At 39.4% G+C, this 18,311-nt stretch overlaps 1 protein-coding gene across 4 annotated transcripts in view; it reads left to right on the plus strand.

Annotated features, from left to right (window-relative positions):
* The window catches only part of ctnna2 (catenin (cadherin-associated protein), alpha 2), a 239,359-nt gene that overhangs the window by 52,506 nt on the left and 168,542 nt on the right, over window positions 1-18,311 (plus strand). For all 4 annotated transcript variants that reach the window (XM_034534786.1, XM_034534816.1, XM_034534796.1 and 1 more), the window contains one exon: window positions 215-418. In XM_034534786.1, the coding sequence (XP_034390677.1) occupies window positions 215-418 (204 nt within the window). The remainder of the gene's footprint in view (window positions 1-214; window positions 419-18,311) is intronic.

The raw sequence follows: 18,311 nt of genomic DNA on the forward strand, positions 1-18,311 counted from the left end.
ATGTTACCATAAATTACTCCCTATAGGCAAATGCTGCTGTCGTGTATCACTTGTATTCGTTCACAAAATGCACTGCGATCACTTCACACACCAATGATGAAATCTGATTTACACCTTATCACAGTGTCTCAGTGTGGTCCTCCATTGGCCATGCTTTCACCCAGATGGGCATTTATTCCTGTCCTGACCTTCTACTTGTCTTTTTGCCCTACAGAACAAGATCATCCTGGACCCTCTGACATTCAGCGAGGCTCGTTTCCGCCCCTCTCTTGAAGAGCGCTTGGAGAGCATCATCAGTGGTGCCGCACTAATGGCTGACTCCTCATGCACACGTGACGACCGCCGTGAACGTATTGTGGCTGAGTGCAACGCCGTTCGACAGGCCCTGCAAGACTTGTTGAGCGAGTACATGAACAATGTAAGTCTCCTCTCTGATCATTCGATACTTACTAGCTAACTGCAAGTGCACACTTGCACACCTCAGAAGACACAATATCCTTTGTGTTTGTTCTACTTACTCTTGACTACACTTCCCTCTCTGTCAACACATTCGCTTGTCAAACAAATGCAGAACCAAACACATTTGATTCCAAATAATATATTTTTGCTCACAATACTTTCACCCGCCATCAAGAGTTGAACCTAAAGCAAAAGCCTTCTGGTTGGGCTAGCTCAGCCTGACTCAAACATACTTATTTCCTTTATTTGACATGTGGCACTATTTTTCTATGCAGTGCACATACTATAGTGCAAGCCACTATACGTGTTGGTCAGTTTTTTTTACCTCCAATTGCTCTTTGCCGACCACTTTGGTATTTTTGTTCTTAGATTAGTGCGACAGGTGCAAAGGTTGGAGGAGATGAGATGGTGAAAGGTAAGCTGTTGGTGAAAATGAGCTCTTTGACGTGCTTAGAAAAGATGTCTGTGGTCTATTTTAGCATCACTTTGTTGATAACTTCATGTCCCCATTATTATGGAAATGTTTGGCCTTTGGCTTCACACAATATTGGTAATGCATACGTTTGGGTATTGCAACTCTTAACCTCCTGGGCAACAACAGTATTTTCCTTCTTGGAGAAGCTGCTCTGCACTTTTCCTCTCCATTTGGCTCTCGGTTATCCCATTTTCCTCATGCACCACCGTGATTGGCACAGCTGTTTAAAGGTTATGAGTCTGGCCAAGACAATGATTAATCATCATACACTTCAAGATACCCTTTTGTGCATATAGAACTGTGAGCTGTTTCTACACAAGTAAAAATAGTAGATGCACTTGTATACATTGACTTTGCACACATAACTTGGTTCTTTGTGTTGGATTTTGTGATTGTGCCATTCAGCAGGAGCCCCAAGGTTTCTGAAATGTTCTGTTTCAAATGTTTTATCGTCTTGTGTTAAGACTTATTGTTGCATTTTTCTGCAGAAAAAACTGTTGGCTGAATACTTAAACATATGATATCTGCTAACACATCCATATATCACTTGTCTACACACACACACACACACACACACACACACACGCACATTCAGATGCACAAGCATTTTGACTGAACCTGGAAAATAAAATCTAAACATCAACATTACAAAATATAGAAGAGAATATTCAAGGACTCATGGCAAATGAACAACTCATTGAAGTTAATGAATCATAATTTGGCCAAGCAAGTAGAGTAACTTTATTCCAATTAACTGATTAAAGACAGCCAATTAACAACAAAATGGTCATATGCAGCATAACCTTAGTTCAAACATACATGTACACTATTATTCTTAAGTAAATTACTCACTCTGTGTTCATTAAAAGAAAGAAAGCTGGAGTGGGAGATGTGTAAAGTTCCTTGACAGCTCTCTTTACTAAAACAAATGGCACAAAAGATCAAGAAAATTGCATTGCTTATTGAATGAGAGCTTGGCAAGCTACTCTCATTAATACTGTATTTGTAGTTGCATTTGTCTTATGGATGTGCATAAAATGTCCTTTCAGTTAGCAGTGACATGAGATGCGAGACATGTGAGGTGCGGCCAAAATGGTGACATGTTGCGACTGTGAAATAGACCAAACAACATCCCAAAAAACAGACTCACCGAATAATTTTGTATTGGGCTCTGTCAAATTTTTGGGCAATGATCTTATTTGGTAAGGGAGGTGTGTGTATGTATCTTCTCAAATTAAAACTAATTACAATTATTTAGATTTAAATCAATATATTACATTTATTCTTTTTACAATACATTCTTATTGAAATGGTAGTGTAAAGTTAATATTGAGATGCAATCAACAGTGCTTAACAGAGCCCTGGATCATTGAAAAGGCAGCGCCTATAATCCACAGTGAGGCACTTACTAGGCCAGCCTGAATTCTTAGATAACATCTAATGGGCCTCGACTGTTGGTGAGTTATTGCTGTGTTCAAAATTACTGTAATGTACCCATGTGTTCTACTAAAGTGGGACTCAGAGTCCACATCGGTAATTTTAGCCTCAGGTAATATAGCCATCTATGGACGAAGAAGCTCGGGAGATGTTAATATCTTTGCTATGCTGCTGGTGGTAAATGGAGGATGAACACTTATCTTAATATGTTCTCTTAAGAACCTGCTACCCTGTCCTTTCTTTTCAGCTGTTTAGTGTGAGCTTTGCCAACCATTACATGGGCGACATGATAACTTGCAGGATTTAAATGTGAACTAGTGATCTGAAGTGGGCCAACTGTGGCTGCTGTGTCAAGGACGGAGCCAGCGTGTGAAGGACTTCTCCTTAAAGGAAGGAGCACTTTAGTACCTCATTCACCACTGGGAAAATTTAGGCCATCCTGAAAGCAGCTCTCAAAGATGCTCTTTTTAGTGAATGTTCTAAACTACCTCAGTTAAACCACAGTATTAAAATCTTCATAATTTAATGTATTTTGAGTTTAGTTTGATGACGAAAATGAAATTGTAATGATAATTCTTTGAATTTCCTGCTGAAACGGTTGATTCAGTGTGTATAAGTGTCATTTGTGGCTATCGAGCAATTAGCAAGCCAGCTATCTATTGATTTCGACAGTATTGGTTCTCCTGCTGGCAAAATGCCCTATGTTATACTATATCAGCTTCAATCTATTTATGTGTATTTGTTGTGGCATCTCGGCTCATAAAGTAGACAAGAAACAGTCGGGTGCTATTAGATAATGATTAGATTACAGATCCTCTCTGGTTGTAATAGAATATTAACGGTGAAACAGCAGTAGTTCTACAATCAACATGTCTGTGTGTGCCTGTGAATGTTTGGGGGAATTGCCTTCACTTGTTGTCAATGCTCTGCTTGTTGTTGCTTTTATTTTTTATTGTTGTTTTTGACGTTTACCATCCGGCTGTGTTACAATGCCAGTTCTCAGTTTTCAACTTCGAGACAAAAGGTGACATAATGCTCTGCTTTTAAAAGTAATTTGATATTTAATTTGGTCTCTCCTTTTCTTGGGAAACTGACTTTGTAGTTATGATGACAGTTTTTTTATATATATATTTAATATCATCAGTTGCAGCCCAGCAGGAAACATTTCTAGTTATGTGGTTGATTTGTAGGATCAGTCTGCAAAAGCACAGAAGAAACTAAATAAAAAAGGCTCTGTGATGTTCATAAACGGGCTCTTTCATTCATAAAAACAGCTCAGCCATCATTTGCTCAGAGGAAAACACCACGAGATTTTCTCCTTTTACTTATTCTTTGAAAAAAACAAAATCATGTGTGTGTGTGTTTATGAACACCTCAAGGCAGAGCAGCTTTTTTTGCTAAAGTAATTGTGCCTTGCTTCATTAGGCCCATGAGTTGTGTTTCGGAGGCTACAGCGGGGAGATTGCTGACAGCCCCTGGCTGTCCTAGAAAAGAAGAGGGAGTAAATCACAGAGACACAAAAAACAAAATGCTTCCACTTCTCAGCTCAGCATCCCATATGAGGGTGAATCAACAACCAAGAGAGAATATGGAAGTTATCGTTTCCAAGCCTGCTCATGAAGTATATTATTTAATAAATCATATATACCATATATATATATACCATTTTCTAAGAGACATTTAAATCTCCTCAGTCAGTTTTAGTCACATGTATTTCATATGCATTGCCGTGTCCCTGGCTGATGATTTGCTTTCAACAGTGTTAATGCAGTCCATTTACAAAAAAACAACCTCAAATGGTAATTGGTAGAGTTCAGTCACCGGGAGATCTGTGAATCATGTCATTACTGCACTGCCATATAACAGACTTTGTGCTGCCAATTTACAGCACAGTTTGTCAAATATGAGACATTACCTCCAACTGACTGCTGAAGGGAAATCAACCAGTAAAACGTGTTTGATCAAAGGTCCCTGTACTCAGGATGAGTTTCACAAGTGCATATTCTAATCTTAAAACTTGCACATTATGCATTCCATACTGGTAACACGAAACGGTAACAAGAATAAGCCACAGACTGAGCTGGCAAGTGACTGGATCAGGTCTGAACTCTACTGCTGAGATTATGAATAATGAATGAAGTATTCGTCAATGAAGTAGATTCCAGCTGCAGAGGATATAAACATCTCTCCATTCAATATGCAAAGTATTAGTTAAAGTCATTTAAAAACATACAACAACATCAAGACACAGGCTTATTGTTACCAGTTGCCACTCTGACAAAGTTGCTCCTGGCCGGACAGCTAAAGTCCTTTTGTTCAAAGTTTTCTGAAGTAATGTACACATTACCTTGTCTTTATGTTTCCTCCTGCTTCTACATTCAGCCACACAAACACACACACACACACACACACACACCCCTTCAACCTGCCCACGCACAAATTTTTATAGGAAGCTTGAACCACAGCACAAGGTTAATCAATGTGGTAGCTGGCAATAAATTAGGTTCAAGTGACAAGAGAATGTCCATACCTGTCTCTGTTGCTGGTGATCTGTGATTGGTGACAGCAGGCCCGGCTCCCTGCCTGGTGCTGAATCATCAGGAGCAGCTGATTTAGTTACGGCAGCTCCGACAGGGCCAATCTATCAATTGATCTGGGGAGTAATGCATTACCAGCTTGGGTCAAGTGAGCCTAGGCAGAATATAGCCACAGCCAGAAACCACGGCAGGTGAGGGCAATTCAGCGGGCCTGTGAGCAGCAGAGAGAAGGATTTAGGGAGCGTGATAGCGAGTGCACTAATCTCACTGTTAGCTGGATGTGGCACATAAAAACTAAACATGGGGTTGCGAGGTAGGATGATCATCGAGGAGAGACTGATGGCCTTCTTGCACACACAGCTCCTCTGGGAGTTGCCACCGAGAATGCTCGATCAACAAGTGAGTGACTGATCACACACTGTCAAATGTTTCAGCTTTGTGTCTTTTCTTGTGTTGCCGACATCAGATCGTATCTTCTTAACCTGCAATTTTCTTTATTGGGAAATGAGAGTACTTGAGTTAGGACAACGATTTAAAGAGAGATAGTGAGGGCAGCCAAAGCTACTGAAATTTGAGCATTGGCAGGCGCAAGGAAGGGAAGGTGTGGGTAGTGATCAATAGAGAGTCCCTGGGCTAAAGGCCATTATACACCTAATATATTAAAGAAAAACGTGAAATCCCCTCTAACAACCGTTGGACACGTGTTGTATTTTATACCGTTTTCTTTCTTCTTTATTTACTCAAAACAGATAATCCAGCTGCTGTGACCGTTTTCCGTCTCCTGTGACCGTCTGTGTTCACTGTTGAATTGCATCAAGATACCCTCTACGGTGCTAGTGGATGCAAAAGAAAGTTTTGGAGAAGACAAAATATTAATGAACCCCTAAAAAGCTTTTCTTAATTTTTTTGTTTAGGCACGAGTCGCGATAAAATCTGCCTGTTTGCAGAATTAATGAATGAGGGCCTGTGGTCGTGTAAAACTCAGATTCCCATCTGAGACGAGATGGTCTCAGATGGGAAGCGTCGGTCTGGCAAAATAAAGCACACACAGTCAGCAGCTGCCCACACTGTCTCTCCTCGTTGTCTAGAAACCTCCTCACAATGCATTTGTAGCTAACAAAACCTGACAAGGTACCACCACAAAACGCATAACAAGCCTGCTACGTTTTTTAATCATTCTTGTGTTTACAGTGCGACATTATCTCAGTGTCGCTAAAGTTTGAAGAACAAAGATGAACAAAATAGACCTGATCAATACTTCTTCCGTCCCCTAGCTCCGCTGATGTGCTCTACTGTCCATCATCCTAAGCTGGCTGAAGGGCACAGATGTAACAGATGCAAGGAGGCTGAATTTACCTTGACAGGGTTTTCTTAGGCTAATTGGCTGTGTGGGGGCCGTCAACAAGGATGACACTGATTGGCTCTGTCACAGGGGACCAGGTATTACTGTAGGTCACAATTTCAGTCCATGGCTTCTATGTTTGGATCTAGACTACTGCGTGTGTCATTGTCAAGTGATAAGTTTCATCGAAATATTGTTTATCTACAATAACTGTAGTACAAACACACACAATAGCCCAACATTAGCTTAGTGCTATCATTTTAGCCTTGAGAGAGTGCATCATTAGAATAGCCGTAATGCTGAATTACTAGCATAATAATGTGTCTAGTGTGATTGCAGAGACAGATCATTCTAATCAAGGTTGTTAAAGAAATTCAGATGTCTATTATTATTTTATTTTTTTCGAGTGGTGAGGTGAGCTAACACACAACGTAAAAGAAGGATTTAAAAGACGGATTCAGTATCTTTTTCACTTTTCTGTCATCTGAAGTTTAAAGATCTGCCCCACACCGTAGCTCAAACTTATGGCAATAATTAACAATAATAATGATCTCAATGCTGGAGATAAATTAAGTTAATAAAATAATTTTTAAAAGGTAATTATTAAAAGATGGCACAGCAGGGCTTAGGGTTTAACCAATAAGCAGTATACAGCGCACAGTAGTGCAGTGAGTATCCACCACCAATACGCTAACCTTGTAACGCTGGCCTCCCAGTACCCGAGTGTACTTTGTTACCTGCTGTGTCTCTATGCTCTCCCTTTCTCTTTATTGCTTGTTGCTGAATCTTTTTCTCTTTCCCATGCTTCCTTGCTTATCCTTTTTCAAGATTGCAGTCAGGTAGTTGGTTACATGGGTGTTGATTAAATACAAATAACATTAAACAAAATTCCCATCAATAATTTGTGTGTTCCCCTCAATTTCTTATCCTCACTAGTAGATCCGCAAGGTTCCCTTATTATTTGAAGAGAAGCATATTATTTCTTTGTCACAACCATGTAAATGTTGCCACATGATAGTAATTTGGTACTGGTTTTAATGCCAGAGTTGATCAACATCTTCATTTAATGATTAGTGAGCCAATTTGCAGTAACTCCTCTCTCTTTTTAGTGATTCCCTTTGTTTATTCCTCTCTATTTTTTCCAATTGTCCTCACATCATGGTCCCTCCAGACTCAGCACTTACACCCCGTTAAGTGTCCCAGGCCAGGCAGTAAATCATTTGTTCCCCACAGCGTCCCATGCCCTCCCTCCCATCTGTCAACACCTAATGCGCCACACGACAAGCTGCAATCCACTGTGCACAAACCACTCACTTTTAACAACGTGGCTTTCTCAACCATTGAAGGCTGGCTCAAAGACATAGCTCCTGAAGGAGATTGACCAGAAGTCCCAGGTAAAAACTGTAAGTCCATTCAGGAGACTCAACGGACTCCTTTATTCCTACCATTCAGTCTGAGAGCAAGTAGGAGAAAACTTAAGCAACTGACCTGCAGTGGATGTCCTCTCCTGATCAAGGCAACCTGTGAATGGAGCAAAGCTACAAGAGGCTCCCTGCTGTGAAGCATTCACATAAGGTGTATAAATGATCTCTTTTCTTATACTATAATTTCACAGTCCCACTCCCATTCATTTATGGTGCTCTTCATTTTTGTAGGATTGCCTTCTTTTGAACGTTCTTTCAATGCCTTTGGACAAAATAATTGTAACTCTTCAACCATGAAACACTCAGCGCTGGTATTGTTTTCACCTTTTGAGTCTGTTTGTGTGTGTGTGTGTGAGTGTGTGTGTGTGTGGTGTGTGTGTGTCATCCCAGTTAATTAAATGTGGTCCTGTCGACACTTACTGTAGTGGTAACTACCACTGTAGCAGTTTTCAGTGTCTGGCTGTGGACATATTTTGTGACTGTGATAGTGAACCCTACAGTTGTGTAGCTGAGATCAAACGGAAGGCCAAGTTTGAAGATAATTATGGTACAAGCAGGGGGGCAAAGGGGCCATCGGTCCCCCCAATTTACACCCTTGGCCCGATTTGGCATCGCAGCTGGTGTGATCCGCTAATAGCTGTGGCTGGAGGCATTTCGTTTCAGGGCTCGATGCGTGCTGCAGTTCAGAAGTTTGGAATCGCCGGCCACAAAAGCTTGATTTGTTACACTGATGATAGGGGGGGGAATCATTGTTACAATAGCATAAGATGAAACAGTATGGGGACGTTGAATAAATGTATAATACATTTTGGTGTCTAAACTATATCTTTTTTTTCTGTTAAAATAGTCATTATGGAAGGAAAGAAGAAAAGCAATAATATCACAGGTGACGGCAGTAAACTGGATGACTTGCAAGGATGAACTAAGTATTATAGAGTCACTCTATAATACTTAGTTCATGTAATGTTGTCCAAAAAGTAGTTATTCTGCTATTCATTCTGCTCTTTTTAAAAAGCCGGCATTAAGGGGAAGAAGAAATAGAAAGTTAAACAGAATGACAAGGACGGAGGGAAAGAGAAACAATGTTCAAATCTATGTTTATGGCTTAAATATGTTGGAAACAAGTCCACAAAGGACCCTCTTAATATTTTTTTTTTTACTCAAAACAATAATAGTTTCAGTCTTATAATAATATTACTATATTTGCGAAGTGGCTTTAACAAGTGGTTATGAAATATTGGCCTAAATCTAATCGGGACATCTGGTTACCCCTAAATGGGTATCATTCCTTTTAGATCATGTTGTATGCACAGCAGCCTCAGCTTCCTGTTTTGAGCTAACATGACAGGAACTGGTTTTAATGGTGCTGCTCTGTATTTCTGAGGGTCAAAGCATCTATCCTTTCACTCCCTTACCATCTGTATTGGGTACATTTGAGCGTGGACCAATCAGAGAAATAGAATCATGCACAATGTTGCAGTGTCAAAATCCCACCAAATTTAAAATCCCAAAACTATGATTAGCAAGATATGTAAGAAAAAACCCAAATGTCCTTTGGACTCAATCACGAGGTCCAATTTACATCAACGATTGTTTAGATGCTCACACTGTACTAAAAATTGTATTCACCCCTAAAGTCTTTGAAATTATGTTTTTCAGCACCTCCTCGTCCATCTGAAAACAACACGATATGGCTCATGTTTAGCCTCTGTGCTTACCGATTGTGTATACTTTCACCCATAGAATGCTGCCTGCCTCACTCTTCATTGTGCTTAGCTGTGGCATGAAAAGAAACATAATCCTCTGTAGGCGGAAAGGAAGCAACTATCACTTGGCTATCTAAACGCCCTCATGTCACCATCTTCGATTGAGGTGATCAGATAAATGAGACTTCAATTGGGTTTTTAGGCTAATTCATGTTAGGAGCTGAGATGGAATTATCCAGAACCATATTAATGTAATAAAAAGCTCTCAGGTCTGGCATCTATATTGCATTAGAACGCTGCCTGCCCTTCTTGTGTTTTCCCCCTCCCTTCAACCTCCTTCAAGGGCTTGCTGTGTTGAGCACCACTAACATGATTGACATTGATAGCTGGATCAAACTATAGAATCAACCCTAATATCATTAAGTGAGCAGACACGAAAGCAAAGACCTGTGCTCTAACTGTATTAACCGCAACATATGTTAGGGTTATGGATGCAGGAGGCTAAATGCTTTGGGAAATCAAGCATGCAGACCACACTTTCCCTGTGTATGTGTGACCTTTGTGCCTTTGATGTGAGTACATGTGCACAACGTTAGCTTATGTATACTGATTCCTCATGATGTTTTTACATTAATCAGGCATTTTTGTCAGATCTGTTGTCATTGCAGAACAGATACTGATTCAACATAAATAGGCGTAGACTTGTAAGTTGTTTGTTAACTATTTTTGAGGGAATATGTGTTTGTCATGGAGAGTATCATGTAGCAGTGAGCAGTAATGCAATCTATCCCAATAACACACTATTCAACTGGGATGCTATCCCCATTATTACTGCCAGTAATCGTCATTATCCGCCTGCCAGGCTACACATCCACCACCTTTGTGTTTGTAGTTAAACCCTTAATGCCAACCTGTCAGCCATGTTATCCACATTCCAAAGAACATCTTTTTGATACTGTTTTATCTTAATTAAGGGGGAAGTGCTTAGAGTCTGCATTAAATAAAATTAAACAATGTTGAATCCATACAATCTTTACTTTACTAAAGTGTAAGAGACAATTGGGAGCAGTGTCTTTATTGTTCCACTACTCATTAACTTCATACTTCTGCACGTTAGCCACAATAATCTAGTTTGCAAAGGAGACCGATGAGTTATCTATTTCACTTTTGAACAATGTTTAAAAAAGGAAATGATTTGAAATTGTGTTTGTGATTGAACTGAAAGTATTGCTCTAGCTAACAGCTTCATTTCCCAGTGAAGGTGTCCCACAATTCAACTCATTGCTTCTCAACCTTGGTATGCTCATCAAATAAGTAATAATAATCTTTCCTGCTCTGTCAGGGACACCTTAATACTGAATTCATTTTGCACACATTACTGATTTAGAAAAAAAATTGCCTGGTTTGATGAAGTAAAAAATATACTAAAGTAATAGTGTATTTAAATTGTTCATCATACTATCAAGTTGGTACAATTGCAAAATGGTATCATTAAAATCAAATGGCTAGTTTGGCTACATCTCAAACAGGCTGTCAACACGGTACTCTACTGTGCCCTCTTTTGATATACAATTAGAATTCTAAAATGTATGATTTAGTTGGATGGTAAATTAAAGTAAAGTATAAAATGGCAGCGTTGCATCCTCACTGTTTGTGTTTTTTTGTTTCATTCCCTGTTTCTTTAATGCCCAGCACCACTCCTACAAGGAAAAGACACATTGTACAGCACTGCAGTTTAATCAACTTCTTGCATTTGTGGACTTTCCAGGTAGAATTTCTGACCCGGGTCTTGAAAAGCTCATTTGCAGAGAAGCACAGAAATCTGCATGCAGTCTGGCACATATCAGGTTTTTTGCATCCATTCTTCCTCTCGTTCCTATCTTACTTAGACTTATCTCTCTTTCTGTCTGTTCAGTCACATCCCCTTACCCTCACTCGCTTCTCTCCTCTCTGTGATGAAGCAGCTTTGGGAAATGTACTGGTGCTCCATTACAAAGCAATGCCCCTTCTCATGGGAAACAGCCGACTGCCCTTTGTGGCGTCACGTCAGATGTCTCTATTGAGTTTCTGTTCTACTGTCGACTTCTGATGTTGTATACAAGTCTTGAGAACCTTCTAAAATCCATAAAGATTGCACTACTATATGTCCACTATCTTTTAAGCTTTCATTTAGTCAAGTCCAAAACAAGGGAGACACTGAATTTATGCAAATGGTTTGAAATGATTCTTGCAACAATGCAAAAGAAAAATGATGCGTTTATTTTAGTACCAATGTGATTTATGATGGAATCCCGATGTCTAAACATAGCTAATATCTGTCTCTGTCTCTCTCTCTCTCTAACCCACAACATCACTGGTCCAGTTCCGTGTAACCCACTGAGGGAAGTGTAGTGATGCATAAATGAGAGAAGAGCAAGTAAGAGAAACGTGGGTGCAAGACATTATTACTAGGGGAGGATGACACGTGAGCTTGGATGCGAGATGAAATGTATGGATAAATAGATAACCACTGAGAAAGGCAGAGCAAAGAAGGCACTATGCATGAGTAGGAATGTGGCACTACACCTATGACTATAATCATGAAACAATCTTGCTGAAAAATTGTAGACCCATTTTTTAGATATTCTGAAAATGTAAAATAAATGGTTGTGCAGGCTGAAGACTTCTTATGAGCTGTTTTGCATTTTAATCGAACCGTAACCACTTATGTTGACCAGTCATACAATGTCCTGGAAAGCACTGCATAATTCAATGCACATATCAAAACTCTTTTAAAATGTATTTCACATTATCTCTAAATGATTCGGTCTATTTAGTTAAAAGGTGTGAATAAAGATTTTTGTATTCTTATTTTTGATTACTTATCAATTTAAACTTATCCCGTGACTTCATTATGTTCGTCGAGAAAGCGACAAACAGATGGTGCTTGTATCATATTGATTCTTTGCCTCCGTCTCATTTTTATTATATTGTTACTCTGCAGCAAAGTCAAATTTCATTGCACCCCGTGGATCCATATAACAGCACAAACTCATCTTTGTGTCACTAATAAAGTGATTACTTGGATGGAGAAAAGGTCTGAAATGTTTTTTCATGGCTTCTGGGTGATAATTCCCTGAAATACCAGGAAAATATGGGTGACTATAGTGTCAGGGAAGAATGAGTGGGGGCCGTGCTGTTGCACAGGCTTTATAGCTCAGTGACCTTTTAAATATATAGATTGTTCTTCTGTTAAAGCAAGTACTCTATACACACAGTTATTGCCTGTTCTTTTATAATGCATTATTGATTTTGTTGGCTTTATTTCGCTATTTAAAGACCAAAAAAAAGCATTGCATTTGTATCTAAGGGTGGGCATTATAATATGTTATTTTCTGTTGTATCAGGCCTCTCTTTACGAGTTCATTTAGAACATAACTTGAACACAAATTGGCTTTAATGTGTGCTGTCAATTAATTAGGATGCTTTTGAATTTGTCAACTTGATTTTCTTCCTGGATAATTAACTTGGTCATGGTTGATGTATTGATACAGATGTATCATTTAACAGACATAAAATACCCTTGTTTTAAACAGATCTAGGGACACAACTTTCACTAGTGTGCAGTAGTTTACCAACTCTACCACGACCTTCTTGTTTGATTGTTGCAGCTTTGTTGCTCCAGAGGGCCCTCCCACACAATCACACTCAAACACCCATATACTTGAATACACATTTACAGTCTCATACTCTTACACAATTCATTATCGTGCTTCAAAGAAGTTATTTATAAATCAAAAACATTTTACACAGTATGGTTGCCTGCTTAGAAGCCTCTCACCAATTTCAAAAACCTCCAGAGACCTATTATTATTATTATAAAACAGAACTTAACATATTGATACAAATGGCAACTAACAGAAATGTTTTATTTCAAAGACAACATGACTATCAACAACCTATATACTTTTTACTTTCATATAACATAGCCCATATAAAGATCAATGTGGCATAGTAGGTAGATCTCTATAAAAAACTATTGCAATTCCAGTTTGTTGTTGAAGTTTCTCCAATAGATCTGAAGATACTTTATGATAAACAACAAGACAGTTTCTTCCCAGACTGAGCTGGGAAGAAACATCGTTCAAAAAGGTAGCGTCTCTCTTGCTTCATCTGTCATAGCTTTAAGTGTAGGAATACTGCAGCGACTACGTCCATGCTGCACATTACTCAGGCCAAAAAAGAGAATATTAATGTTTATATTCCTTATATTATATTGCGCAATTATAGTGCCCCTTCCCCCCCACCCTAGTGAACCATGTTGCAGGCCCTCCAGCCATGATACAATTTGGCACTGTCTTCTGGCATAAAAAAACTGCACTTATTGGTCCAATTAGCTACACTTTGTAGAGCCATAACTGCTTCACCTGGGGTCTAGTTTTAATTTAATGTTACGTCTGTGTGCAAATTGTGGGGGATGTGTGTGTGCTTTTCGAAACCAAAGTAGCTTTTACCATTTTTTTTTCTTTGCCTGCAGTTTTCCTTATCTCACGTTAAGCATAGTAACAACTCCTTTTTTTTATTCCCTCCACCTGATGCTGTTTTTCAAGTGCATTGCTATATCCTCGGAGAATACTGAACTGACAATGACCTAATTTGCATGCGAGGATTTGTAAAATGGGGCCAGAATTTGAGTCTTCTGCTGTTAATCTTTTAGTGTGTGGTCATGCTGCCCCATAGTTTATTTTCACCTGTGGCTCCACTCTTGTTTGAACCATGAACCTACACAAACACAACAGCATGACATAGAGGGAAAACAATAAGATACAGTTAACTTGCATCGGACAACACAGGGCCTCATATTTTAGAGTGTTCATGCAGTATTGGAGCTCCAGATGATTGTTGATTGCCAGGCACTCTGTTATTCTTTAGGTTGAACACACGCACACACACACACCACACACAACACACACACACACACACACACAACACACACACACACACACACACGACACACACACACACACACACACACACACACACAAAGCACATGCAGATACCATTAAGATATATAGTTTCCATATTTCATTTTCGACCACCTACGTCTTTTTTTTTTTCATCTCTACCACTTCTCTCAGCAACCTCTATCCACTTCACTTCCTGCTTAGCCATGGGGGGCGCCACATACCCAAGTGTAAATCATGTATGATTCAACATAAATGGAGCATGTGAAGATTCCCGCCACTAAGTATGTGAAAATCAGCCAGAGGATATGTGTTGTCAGTGAAACTGGAGCTGTCAGATAGTTTAACCTAACAAGTGCCTTGGCTTGCTGCACAAGAAACAGTCTGAGGCACAACTCAGAACGGCAGTGAGCTAGGCCATAAATAGGACAAGAGTACTCTCCAGGCTGGTGTTGAAATTGAAACAGTCCCTCCAGGAATTTGCAAATTTGCAAACAAAGAATTTTTTTCCAGTCCACACTTAATCAAAAATAGTGCAGGGATTTAACAATCAGTCCTAAAGATCCCGTCATTGAATGGGAAATAATTTATTTTTTTCCACTTTCATAACTTTTCATCTCCTGATCTTTGCCAAATATTGTGCCAGATACAACATTTGATAGTTATAGTTAAATACAACATAATGACATTTTGCTTTGCTCACATCTTTTAAATTAAGAATGTTACAGGATACAGATTTGATGGTGGTGAACCATTACATGCTCCACTTTACAATGAAAGATACATATGTATACATTTGTGCCTTGTGTCGTGTGTTTTGACTGTTTGTCCTCTAACGCCTATGCATAAGATTGGATTGGTTCATTTAAATTCAACAATATCATTATTTTCATCCAAATGTCATACAAACTGTACTTTGAAAAAACATTTTTTTAGAATACATGCCATTCCTTCCCTTTGCATGTCTTGAGAGGTGAAAGTGGCATAACTTATATTTTGAGGAAGGCTTTTGTCAGATATTTTTTTAGTCAATCTATCTGTCCAACAATGATGTATTCCTCTCACGGAGTGAGCTGAGCTGTAACTGCTCTCATACCCTCAATGTGCAAAGTAATGCTACAGGCAGCACTCAGGCTTTTGAATTTTAGACGCAGACATAAACATAGTCACTCCCTCACGGCAAACATATACAGTCAGGTCCACATGTCATCAGACCAAAATGTGTACAAACGTGAAACTCACCTCTACCCATTTTGATATGTGCAATATACTTTTCTTTTAACTCCTTCTTCGCGTTCTCATTCAACCAGCATGTTTGAGAATGTCATAAAATCCAATAAAAGAACCTCTCAATTGAAAGTATATATCTACAGTGCAACAGTGATGCTGCAGTGATACAGCTACCATCGGTCAACAGACACAAAGAGACCACAACTGATTTTGTTAATGCCATATTATGCACCTCCCAGGAAATCAACATGTTTGTGAGTACTGTATTCATAATCACTAGATGTAGAGCAGGAGAGTTCAGCATAAGCATAAAACATGTCACTAAGTGAGTCATAGCCAACCGACTTAAGCACACACAGTGTTTCATCAATTTGATACAAATAATCTCAATGCATACTAAGCCTTTATAATCTTTTCACAGAGACAGAAGATTATAGTCTGTGAACACAACAAGAGGGCTGATTTCAATCTGACAAAAAAAAAAAAAATGCAGACCAGATGTTTGATTTCCCTGAGGTCTAAAAAAAATTGTAATCCAAATGGGCATATGATGGGCACCAGAAGATTGTTTACCCCACAAGGCGTGACTAAAAAGTGTCGTTTAAGAGTTTTACATTCAGACAGCTAGTCTAAATCCTAATTCAGCATTTTATGCACTTGTATACTGTTTTGCATTCCAGCTTTTATGATAATTACTGTCAAAGAATCGTTATTATGCAGCAATGCTTAGTTTGGCTCTTTGTATTCAGCAGGTGACTTCTTTTGCAAAAGACCTTACAACAAATTACTTAAAATATATACAAGATTGCAGTCAAAAAAGGATTAGACACACGCGCACACACACACACACACACACACACACACACACACACACACACACACACACACACACACACACACACACAAGAAACAATGAACTCATACAGATGAAATGTGTCTCTTACTTTAAATGTCATCGTCGTTTATTCCATATGGAAGGTACACTCTACGGGTGGCCGCACTTTCTCAACTTTGGCTGTGACCTGGTGTCATGTTTTGCATTCCAATATCCAAACCGCTTATCCTATTCATGGGCGCTGGAGCCGATCCCAGCTGACATTGGGCGAAGGCAGGGTTCACCCTGGACAGGTCGACAGTTTATCTCTGGGCTCATATAGAGACAGACAACCATTCACGCTCACATTCACACCTAAGGGCACTTTAAGAGCCTCCAATTAACCTGAGCTGCATGTCTTTGGACTATGGGAGGAAGCCAGAGAACCCGGAGGGAACCCACGCTGCCACGGGGAGAACGTGTGAACTCAACACAGAAGGATCCCTCTTGCTGTGAGGTATCTACACTACCGTGCAGCCGTGGTGTCGTTTTTATAGCTCGGAATTAATCTAAGGATGTTAAACTTTTGACACCTTGAAGAGTAAAGCCTTGTAAATAAAAACACGGGTTAGTAAAAGTAAAAGTAAAAAAAAAGTAAAAGATTAGTAAAGGAAACCTCACAAAAAGATTTTTCTCCCGTTGACGTGGTATATGGAAATTAAATATGCATTTCAGTTACATAAATATTGTCTGGGATGCACTGGTTAGAACTAGTCCTGTGTTTATCATTAATTATTCATGAAGTTGTGCAACATTCACATAATACAGCAAACAGTAATGGTGTGGAGGTCAAAGGATTTGATGGGTGTGGGTATTTGTTTGCACACTTTTCTGTGTGTTTTATTTGTATTACACAACCATTATCTTAATCTTTCCAAAGCCTTTGCAATTTGGCTTCCCTTACATTGACCAATAGCTTTACTAAAGTTGCCATTAAGAATACACATTTGGGTATGTACAGTTTGGGTATTTCCAATAAGGTGCAACCAATGTTATATGGGCAGCACAAATGTTGCATATGAATATAATTATTAACAGATACATTACTAACAGTTCAGCTAGAAATTAATGTTCTACGCTCTCCACACAAAATCATGTATAAAAGCGGGATGCCATAGTTTATTTGCTAAATTATTATTTTGTCCACCCCTGTACATAGTTTTATTAGCAATAAACAATGAACAATAATACTTATACCAATTTCAGACTGTGGTTCTATTCTTCCATTGTATAATGCATGATAATAAGTTCATACTTGTACGTCAAGTGTCATTCATAGACTTCAGTACATTAATTTGTTATCATAAACAACACTTTTTTTATTTTTGTATCTGATGCGTGAGACTGGAGCTCACTGCTCTGTTTATGCCGTACGACTTGTCACTGAGAATATACCCAAGTCTTGGGCAACCCAAAGAGCCTTAAGCTGAACACGGGCCGTGGGTAAACAAGCAAAGCGGGAAGGGAGTGAGCGAGCGGGAGAGATGGGAAGCCAGCGGAGCAAGGCTTGAAGAGGGAGGAGGAGATGCAAGGAGCAGCGGCAGAGAGACAGACAGAGGGTCAGGGGGAAGCTGCAGCTCTTGTGGCCCACCTCGGGGTGAGTGCAGCGAGACAAGATATCTAATTAATGGCTTTAAGAGGGCCGTTCTCATAGAAACTCCTTGTGGGTGATTACTCACCTCAAGGCTATAGCCTTCTCAGAGATGGCTTGTGCCCACTCGTGGCCCTCAGACACTGTCACACATGCAAGCCTCATCAAAAGCCTCTTTTACTTATCTCCTTAATTGCAGTGCTGGCTTCATTAGCAATATGAGGCATCACATGAAGCATTTTTGTTATTTCTTAAATAAAAAATTGTGCTTATTCGCTCTGGGGTGAAATTAA

This window comes from Cyclopterus lumpus, chromosome 1, assembly GCF_009769545.1.
Source record: "Cyclopterus lumpus isolate fCycLum1 chromosome 1, fCycLum1.pri, whole genome shotgun sequence".
NCBI lineage: Eukaryota > Metazoa > Chordata > Actinopteri > Perciformes > Cyclopteridae > Cyclopterus > Cyclopterus lumpus.